Below are 10,932 nucleotides of genomic sequence, written 5' to 3'. Positions count from 1 at the left end.
TTCAAGACCTTCTCTTTATCAACTGTAAAGCGAAGAATTAAGTGTATTTATAAAATAGGATAGGATGGTAAGAACAGTGTATGGGTGTTGTCACTTGTTCGTGAAGCATGTGCAGGACAGTCATTTTCCTGAGAAACTGCTGCTCCTGGTGCTCAGGCTGCGGGAGGACCGCCAGTCCTCGCCGAAATCATCTCACCGAACCTGTAGCAGCGGCCCCGACCCTGCCCTACAACACCCGGCACACAGGGCTCAGCCCTTCTCCCGTTCCAGGCGCGTTCATCCCCCGTACGTCTTCAGGTGGCTTCGGCCAGCGTTTCCCTCGCACCCGTGCGAACGCTGCCAGGGCGCGCTCGGGAGCGGCGGTCAGACACCGGGCCCGCCGCCACCCCGGCCCGCCAGCTTCCTGCCCCGGACACCGCCATTTCCCACCTGCCAACACGTCCCTGAGGCGGTGCTGGCCTGCAGCGGCGGTTCCTGGGCAGGAGGCGCAAGGCCCTACCGGCAGCAGCGGCCTCCGGCAGAGCTCTTCGGTGTCTGCCGGGGCCAGCCCAGGCGGCGCTTCAAGCCCCGCTCGGGCCCCGCCCCTTCCCACTTGGCCCCGCCCCCGCCGCTCGCGCGCTCCCCGCGCCTTTTCCGCGCTCCGGAGCTGCGGTTGCCCCGTGGGATGTGACGCGCTGCGTCAGGCGGAAGTGACGCGCGTCGCGTGCAGGCCCGGACCGGTGGGGGGGGGTTTGGACAAGATGGCTGGATCCACAGGTCTGTGAGGGGGGGGTCTCGCTGGGCCTGGGGCTGGCGCGGGGAAGCGGGGCGTTGGGGTCGGGCTCGGGAGGCGGCCCCGTAAGGGCCGGAGGGGTCTCCTTCCTCGGGGTGGGGGGCGAGCTGCCTCTGCCGGGAGCGGCCGGAGTGGGGAGGAGTTACCTTCTGACAGGGGGATAAGGGGAGCGACAGGGGCGTCGGGCCGGGTTGTGCTCCAGGCACGATCCTCTCTGTCTGCAGGGCAGCGACACCCCTGTGAGAGCCTGGCCTAAGGGGCGAAGGAGGGGAGAAAGGGCTCTGGTTTCTGAAATGAGCGCAGTGGGATGCTGGAGAAGACTTTATCTGCTGAGGAATAGGAATGGATAGATGCGTGTGCATACAGGGAAGGGAGGAGATGTCGCTAGCCTGGTAAAATATTTGTACTAAAGATTTGTACCAGTGTACCATCAGGTGAGTATAGAAGTGTAGTAGTATTTAAAATAAAGGGTTGATTCTTTCTCCTCTTCATGGAGGGGAAATGGGGATAGGCCTGGGTTGTGTTTTGGGGCAAGGGTACTCCAGTTTGGTGGTGACTGCAGCGTAGTGAGGAAGAAGAGCAAAGCATCTTGCTCTCTCACTAGACAGCCATTGGAACCAAAGAGTCTCTCTTATACGTAAATGGAAGGGCAAAGAGCTGCAAGTCATCCGAGGAATCCTGTATCAGTAACCAGTATAGCATGTGTTGAGCCTTTGTGTGGCAGAGTATTGTGAAAGGTGGTGGCAAAGAAAGGGACAAGAATATTGCTTCAAGTGCTAAATGCAGAAGTTGAAGCAGCACAATTATGCTGTCTCAGTTTCATTTCATGAGAGGCTTGAAATGTAAAAAGACTGTTCCCCAGTATGAAAAACTGAAGTCTTAAGGGCCTCATTTCCACTTCTCTTGCCCTTGACACTTTATAAGTGGGATTGGCAGGGCTCAGGACAGAGGAATGGATGGTCAGTCTAGAGTGAATGTTGGCAACTAGTTTATTTCTGCTTCAGATCAACTGCATCATTGAGGGATTGAGAGTATGATGAATCAGAAGAAACTTCTGTGTATTGAAACTGATCCTGGTACCTTGCTGTTGGTTCTGTGAGGAGAGCTTGGGCAGGTTTTTGGGGTAGGAGAGTCCTCTCCACTTAGTAATGTGACTTCGGGGATGTGGGATTTACAGAGTGGAATTTGGTGAGGTTACAACAAATTGGGGCATAGAGCAGCTCTTGCAACTCTGAAAGAGCAGTCCAAAAAGACAAATTATTACCTATGATAAACTGAGCTGGAATGGATATATTAGGGAAACAAGTTTACTCAGCTGAGGATTACTCCGTTTTATTTTGTTAAAATTTATTGACTTACTTCCTGGTGTCTAAGTTTAACAGGATTTTATGATTAGTTTTATTATGCAGCAACTCCCAAGGACTTCAGCTTATGTCTGGGTCTTGGCCTGGCATTTCCTGTAATGCACAGGAAGTAAAGTTGATTTAGGTCACGTGTATTGAGTATTGGCATTTGCCATCACAGTCCATTCAGTCTGGCTAGTGTAGAATATCGGTTACTAAAAATCTGTGTAGTAAAAAAAGCTATTTTCTTCCTACAGAACATTCAATTCTATAAGAAGAAGTACTTTTTGACTAAACTTTCTTAGTTTTATTGCTATAAATGCTCTTCACAGTCTTACATGTGATATTTTTAGAAACTGTACGCTTACTCAGTGTGATTGTTTTCATCTTGGAAATATATCCACACAAAAAGTTCAAGAAAAGTGGGAGGTGTAGAAAACTATTTATACATATATCTTCTCCAAACAATGCAGAGTGCTAGTACTGCATGTATGCACTGTTCAAGAAATGAAATTGTTTTAGTAAAATGAAGCAAGCAGACCGAATCATCAACAGAACTGCTGGGAAAATTAGTCAGGGCTTCTAAAGGAAAATACTTACTTCTGTGAAGAAAATACTGTTGGCTTTTTATTGGTATATGCCTAGATTTTGGGGGTTGGTGGGAAGGGGTGTTTGTTTTGTTGTTTCTACATAGTACAGAGAAATTTAGATTTTTAAGACTTCACACAGAAGAACTGCCCTTGCCAGGAAGTTGTGTTATCCTCATCTGTGGAGGAGGGAAGGGAATGATTTGCTATAGACATAAGATTTAACTCTACCTAGCTCTGTGAATTTAATCTGCTCTTCCTATAAAGTTCAACTTAATCCTTATTTGTTTCAGAAAAAAAAGAATGTTTTGGTTTCATGAAGTCCAGGAATGAAATTCTAGCCCCAAGGAAGTCAACAGCAAAATTTGTACTAAGGTCAACTGTCTTAGTTTTATCCCAGAAATTCCTTTCCTGGGCTCACTAGTTCTTTAAACAGTTAGGTAAAAAATGACATGCCTTTAACAACAGATAATTTAGTTAGTTGCTCTTTGATGTGTGCTAAAGAAACTGTTTATGTCAGCGTTATATTGTTGTCAAATAAGTATCTGCTATTTAAAATCACCTATATTGACTAATTTTACATGTAGATATTGCATATCATAGAAATGGATATTTGTAAGCTGCAGTTTAATTGATCTTACAATATTGCAACTCCTTCTGCTTGAATCTGGACCTAGGTTATGTGGGTACTGCTGGAGGTCTGGGGAAAAACAAGTCAGTTTTTTAAAGAAGAGAACAGCTGTTGATATAATCAGCCAATTTCATACTGATCAGCTGGAGATTCGTTCTATTAATGTCTTTGAAAATACAGAGCAGAAGATGTAATTTAAAAATAGTTTCAGGTTAAAAGAAATAATTTACCACAGCATGCTATTTAAAATCGCTTGTGTAACTAGAGAAAAAGAAACAGATCAAGAACATCATTAAAAGGAGTTAATTCATGAGTTAATGTTTGCATTTCCATAATTTGGGTTTAACTTAAAATTACTTTATGTATATAGGATATAGGTACATTTATCCAAAATGTGAATGTTTCCTAAAAGCAATGATCATGTCATTAGAATTTGTGTGTGAAAAGATGAGAATTAAGGCAGCGGTGTCTAATACTGTGCTCTAACTATGGGCTGCTAAAGCTTTTGTCTCCTTCCTCCTCAACGGAGGGCTTCAGTAGCTTGGGGGAGGGTGAATAGGGCTGGGTTAATGAAAACTCCCCTGTATTTGCTGAAACTGTGCACTCAGGGGGAAAAAAATCGACTGATCTACAGTCAGCAATTATACGTGAGATTCCGGATTTACTTCTAGTATGTAGTTGCAAGCAACCTTTTTTGAAAGGGTGCTTTATGTCTTTGAAGGAGCACAGCTAGATCCCAAACAAGTTTTCATGTTTGTTTTTTTTTAGTAAAATCCCTACTTCTCATTTCCAGATGTTCTGATCTTTAAGGATGAATCTTCTTTGTGTGACTTACGTTGCCCATGCAAAAATATATTTCCCTTTGAATTTATATATGACTGATCCTTTGAATAGAAGTGGCACAATGCTCAATGTCAGTGCTTTGTTCTCTTAACTTTGAATTTTATTTCTATTTGGAAACAGTTAGTAGTGGTGAAAGCAGTTCTAAATGTGCATGATTGCAGCTGTAAGGAATCTGATATTAAAAATGAAGGGCTGAAAGTGGTCTTGAGTGCATTCAGTCTAACCCCCTGAGCTGTGAAGCAAGGTCTGACTGTATCTTTCCCAGTTGATTGGGGTTTTTGTTGCTAAAATCCTCCATTGAAAAAGATTCCATAATGTGAGATGGGGTTTTGTAATACTTTCCCTTAAATCCTTTGCAACTCTTCTCCATTCCAAGTCGAGTTGATGTCTGTCTGTCCTGTGCTTAGGGGGATAGAGATTGATGGATCACCATACCCTGTGTGGAGACTCCTAGATATTAAGAGCCATTCAGAGGAGTCATAAAGGAACTTACATGAATAAGTGGGATGTAGAAGTAATGTTTTAAAGACTATTTTTTCCATATAGGAGATGGTATAATTTAAGCTTTGAATCTAGAGAACTTGTGAATTAAACTGCACAGGTAGGCTTCTCTTGTCCTCTGACCTGTTGGATGCCCATTTCCTCCCTCTTTTTTTCCTTGTGGAGGAAATAGTTGTCTGTTTTTATCTAGTATGTTTTACCTTCAAGAATGTATTACTCTCTCCACTTTTTTCTATTATGCTTCCATCACATGGTTCACTTACCCAGAACCTGCCCAAGAAGTCAGTTTAAAAGCTGTTTAGAATTCTATGGTCCTCTTAAGTTTGTCCTGTGCATTTATAATGTTATTTCTGTAAGCACAGAATTCTTGAAGCTGCAAGTAATCAGGCAAAACAAAAGAAGTAAAATACTGTATTCTGTGAGGCAGCAGGCACTCTGTGTGGGGCATTTTTCTATCCTGTCCTATGCACAAGAATTGCAACTGTGATTGTTCTGCCTGCTTAAAAACATCTTGGCAAGCCGCAAATAATTTATATGTGCTTCAGCTGGGTTGAGAACAATCTAGTTTACAAGTGACTTTTAAACTATATATAGACCATCAGTTCTTTCCAACTTCGTGGCATATATAGGCAAGTTACTCTGTTTCTTCTCAGAGCTTTGTCCATACCATTTTCCTTCTTGGTTGCTGGTGTTGTACAACTCTGTCTTTGAATACAAGCCCCAACTTACGTCTTTCTGCCACAATAGCTGTGTAAGAGTATGCTTACAGACTGAACACCTTTCTTCTGGGATAAAAAAGTGGCCTACCTTGTAATCTTATATTTGTTTAAGAGTTTGTTTGAAATCCAAGGATGTTATCAGGCATAGCTTTAAAGCCCATTATCTAAACTATTCTGTACAATCCTGGAAAATTTTAGCCTGGTTGAAGATAGAACACACAGTTTCAGGAAGGTATGTCTTTCAGCAGTTGGAGGCAGATGCTGCATACTGTAAATCTAAGCACAGATGAGAAGGCTTCTCATGTGTGAGAATTAGATTTACAAGTGTTATGAGTAGTTGGTGGAGTTAAATTGGATACATATTTGTTAGTGTTTGTGTTTTGCCTTATGGAAGATTTTTCCAAAGGCAGTGTTTCAGTTTCGCATGCTGTGGAACTGTTCAGCCTTATTTTGTCGACAGACCCTTCCTCCTCTCTCTCCCTACTCTTACATGTTTTTCCTAGCCTATAGCTTGTGCTTCATCCTGATCAAAATTTTATGTAAAGTACTAGATCAGCTTCAGCTACTCATGTCGCTTAGGTTTTGTTGCCATCCTGTCTGAACTAGCCTGTGGGAGCCTCCGCACAGATTGTGGAAAGACAAGAAGGTGCTATGGAGAAAGTGTTCAAAATAGTCTCGATTTAAGCTGCACTCAGAAGGGTTTTGCTATATGCTATCCTGCCCAAAAGAGTGCTTTTCTTTGCATTTGTCATTTGGAAGATGCTAATGAGATATAATTCAAACAATATTTTGAATAAAATCAGTACATCAGTGCAAAAACTTATGACTGTGAAGCTGTCAGACTGGTTCTGAATAACATGAGCTTCTGTTTTAGTCTTTTCAGAAATGTGTGGTGCTTTAAGTACATGACTAAATCATTTCTAGTTAGCATTTTGGAACAAATGGAACCTTCAGCACTCAGAATTTCAGAGCTCTAAATTAATCCTTTATTTCAGAAGGAAGAGAATCTTCAACTAGATTAAAAATAATTGTCAGAAAAATTATGTCTTAACACCTAGATAGACTCTGTATCCTCTTTTTAAAAAAATTGGTGTATTGGAAATCACCTCCATTCATTGCATTTCTAAATAGTCATAACTGGGTAGTTAAGTGTGTTTGCAATTTGCTTGAGTAAATCAAAAACATTTTTCCCATACTTGTAAAAATAGTGTCCTATACTCAGGATATCAGTGTAGTCTTAATAAAATGTCCAGTTTTAGTCACAGAACTTTTTCAAGGAAGAAATTGTAAGCTTGCTTTCTTCTCACTGAAGTAGAATATGTGATAATGTAAATATTAAATAATTCAAATTTTTGAGTACCATATAGAGAATAGCAGACTGGAATATGACTGTCACAAAAATAATGTAGTAAGATAATTAAATGGTGGTTCTTGTTACTAAATATGTGATAATTGGTACTTTTGCTGATTATATCCATAAGTGTATGCTTATGTGTATAACTGAAAGAATAGCAATGGATCACACTATTTGTTTTACATAGATAAATGATCTTTATGCTTTGGACTGTGGGAGGGTGCTGAGTCATGTTGGAAAGGACCTTCATGCAAGCCTTAGAACAACTGTTTGCTAATCAATGACTTGTAACCCGTTTTAGACAGCTTTACAGCTTTGCTAAACTAAATCCTTGATGCTACTCTTGTTATCTGGGTCACACATTGTATTCTTACTGTTAAAGCAGACCCTGTGAAAGCCATTTCATGACAAGAGACGCTGGCCTCTGCTGGGTTCCTCTAGTCTCTCACTTCTCCTGTCCCTTTATCTGACTTTTTTTTTTTTAATGTCATCATACTTTAAAAGATAGCTTAAAAAGTGTGTAATTGGAATTATTTTTCCTCTCTGTCAGCACAATCTTAAATTTAAAGTGAAACTTTCAAAAATTGAGCTTATCTGCAATTATATCGTTAGCCTTCTTTGTCTTTATGTAGCTTTATGTTTTTATTAGTCGGGTTAACAACGTTGTTTTGTTGGTTTTTTGTTTTTTGTTTTTTTTTTTTCTTCAGAGGAGAGAAATTGGAAAGATATCTTTCTCTGATAAAATCTTGATTCCTTAGACTACTAAATCATAATTAATATTGCTGGTGGTTTTTGAAGTGATGGATATCTTTTCTAAACCTTCTTTACTGGCTTCCTGCCTTACATTGTTTTGTACAAAATTGAAATAGTAATAAAAATCTCAATTTGCTAAGCATCGCAATGTGTCATTTTTCATAATGTATCATTTCATATATTAAAACATATGGGAAGGTAGTTGAACTGTTTAATAATCTCAGTTGTGTTTCATTCAGTGGTTGACTATAAAGAGTTAACTTTTATAAACCGTAGTCAACCTTGCCTTTCTACCCTTCACCAAAACAGCTTGGATGTCTATTGATGAGCTATTTAGTGACTTAACTGTTTAATTCCTGTCTGTTTTTTCTTATGGTTAGGCACAACAGGACATGTGGTGTCTGTTGTAACTAAACCCTGAGTTAACAGTGATCTTGTTTATAACAAAAAACCCCTCGCACTTGGATATAATAACAGATTGATAAATTTATGCCATTAATATTGGTGCAGATCTGTAAAATTATTTTTAAGCAATTTATACCAGTTTTCTTTTGGGACTGCAATCTAGGTTTTTTATAATATATTTTTCTATTGGTGTGATAACTATTTTATTTGGGGTTTTTTGGATGAGATATTTTAATTGCTTACACCTTGTGTGGATGCTTTGCAAGATTTTTTTTTTTTTTTTTGCTATGAGCTTGCTTATGCCTTCACCGTTTTGAGTCTTATGTTTATATCTGTAGTGGAGGAAGCTTCTTCATTAGTGCAATTTACATGAGAACCATTAGTAATTCCATGCCAGTAACTGTACTCAGGATAATGGGATTTGCATGAAAATGCAAATACGGTGTGAAACAAACTGTAACTGTTGTTGCATCCTTGCTAACAAAGTTGAGTCCAGCAGGAGTTTCTCTTGGATCAGGACTTTATTCTGTGTATGCACATACCCAGTCTTAAAGAGCTCCGTGTGCTTCAGCTCACTGCTCACATACGACGGCTCTTACATTTCTTTACTGTTGTACCACGTACAACTTTAGGACGTTTAGGGTACTGTTGCTACGTGAAAAATCAGGAGAGTGAAGAAGGCATTTGGAAGTTGAACTTCAGGGGGTGAGGAATGGAGGTTTTCAGTGAGGCATAAGCCTTGGTCAGGAGAGGTGGTGCAGAACGGGAAAAATCTGCTGGGATTTGTGAGAAATAGCTTCTGCATGGATGCTGGTCAGAGAGTGGAGCAGCTCTGATGAATCAGGTAGTTAATAGCAGCCGCATCTCCCTCTGCTGCTCCTCTGAGAAAGGTAAGGGGAAGAATGACAGTGGAGAGCAGGGGAGGAGGGGAAAGAAGATTGACTGAGCGTGGTTAGAAGTGAATAAAACCTAAACTGATACAGTATTTTCCTGGAGGACGTTGACCATCACAGGAAGAGCCATGTCCACATGGCTGCCTTCAGTAAATAATCTGATGAATTATGGAACAGGATTGATAGAACACAAAATTGCTAGGAGCAGTTAGCTCACTTCATTCGAGAGGTAGGGTAAGAGAAAAGAAAGGAGGACTTAGGTGAATATGCCTTGATAATGGAGCTATTTGTTCTGCTAGTAATTTCTCATGCTTTAAACCATAATTAATAAAACCTAAAATAGCACAGACTTTTTCCTACAAAGTTAGACATTTGGAATGCTCACTCTGCTGGAGAAGTCAAGTTTGAGGTCTCTTTGTTCTTACTGGGAAACCAACTGAAACACATCGAATAAACTGATGTTGCTTTTGCAGTTTTGATGTGCTGAAATCTGTTACTCCAGCACCAAGATTTGTGGTTTAAGCCATTTTAAGATGTGTTTGTAAGATTGTGTTTATGACATCCCAGATCTATAGAAATTAATTTCTTCCCACTAACCAAATGAAATAAACTTAATAAACTTTAATATTATTCATATATTGAAAGATTTATTATGATTTTCTGGTGTTTAAATACACTTTTAAAAAAATTAAATGTAAGCTGGAGCCTTGTAAAGCAAACTGGTATTACCACCTCTCCTTCCCTGTGAGGCTGTCCATCACTATATTCTACGTTTTCTATTTTGTGCATGCAACTGGTAAGAGGTATATAAAAAGGTAAATGAGAGAATTGGATAGCACCAAATGCTTCTGAGGTGGGCTTGGCCTTGAAAGTGGGAGCTGACAGGTAGGGGACCATACTTGTGTTTATAGCCTTTCCAGGTTATTAATCTGCCTGCCTCTAAATGTGCAAGTAAGTTCTGTTTTCCTCTGAAGACCTGTTGTACTGTATTTGGCAGCACGAGATGGAGCAGCATAAGTATGAAATGAAAATTTTAACACAGTGCAACTAGAACTACTACTGAAGAAACAGGTCAACATGCAAATCTAATTATGTTTAAAATGAGTAATTTTCAGTTGTTATTGCTAGTAGATAAGTGATGGTGTCTTAATGTTCTGAATATGCGTAATGAAATTGAAAGTAAGGGGGGAAAATCTTATGTAAATGTGTTCTGCCTTCAATGAAATTACTGGTTTTTTAAATACTAGTGTTTATGCCCTATCCTACAGATATAAAACCCCCTACAAACCTCCAGACCTTTTCCTGTCAGCCAAAATGTGCATGCTGGGTTGCAATAAAAGACTGAGGCTTCTGCTGTATTAACATAGTTTCTCATTAGCTGCCTTCTTAGTGTAAGCTATATATAGAATGTTTATGGCAGTGGCTAGACTCTAATATAAAGGAAATTCCTATGGAAGTTCTTTTCATGCAGCCTAACTTTAGTTCTCAACTGTGTCTGTTAAGATACCAACAAATGTAAGATTTCACTTAAGTTAAATAAATAGAAATTATCACCAATGTAATTCTGAAAAGGAATATTGTTTTAGTTAGTTTTAACCAAAAGGTAGGTTTTAAGATGAACGTTTATAGCTTTCATACTGCAGTTTCTTGGATCCTGCTGGGCGGTGTTTCTCAGCAAGTGACATACCTTCATAAGAAAAAAATGAAAACCCAAAGCTGGTGAAATGCATGCTTTAACTTCAATGCAGCTCCTAGAATTGCAGCTCCTCCTTGAAGTCTTCCAACCTGTTTGCTTTCACTTTTATTTTTTTTTTAAACATTGTAAAAGGCAAAATAAGTTAACCTGTTAACACTGCTCCTACATATACATATTTATATAAAACATGATATATTTGGCTATATATAAATTTTAGTCTTGCAAAGAGGTGGAATAGCCCATTCAGTTCACAGAATCATCTAGGTTGGAAAGGACCCTGGAGATCATCTAGTCCAACCGTTCGCCTAGCACAGTTCCCACCTACAGCATATCCTTAAGCTCTAAATCGACCCGACTCTTGAACACCTCCAGGGATGGGGACTCCACCACCTCCCTGGGCAGCCCATTCCAACACCTAACAACCCCTTCTGTAAA

The 10,932-nt window shown here is 39.9% G+C and overlaps 1 protein-coding gene across 1 annotated transcript in view; it reads left to right on the top strand.

Moving 5' to 3' along the window:
• The first annotated feature begins 648 nt into the window (after positions 1–648).
• The window catches only part of UBE2V2 (ubiquitin conjugating enzyme E2 V2), a 35,634-nt gene continuing 25,350 nt past the window's right edge, over positions 649–10,932 (top strand). The window contains exon 1 of the mRNA XM_074898989.1: positions 649–756. Within this exon, the coding sequence (XP_074755090.1) occupies positions 741–756 (16 nt within the window). The 5' untranslated portion in view covers positions 649–740. The remainder of the gene's footprint in view (positions 757–10,932) is intronic.

The sequence above is a fragment of the Athene noctua genome, chromosome 2 (assembly GCF_965140245.1).
Source record: "Athene noctua chromosome 2, bAthNoc1.hap1.1, whole genome shotgun sequence".
Lineage (NCBI taxonomy): Eukaryota > Metazoa > Chordata > Aves > Strigiformes > Strigidae > Athene > Athene noctua.
This window is presented reverse-complemented; position numbering and strand designations above follow the sequence as displayed.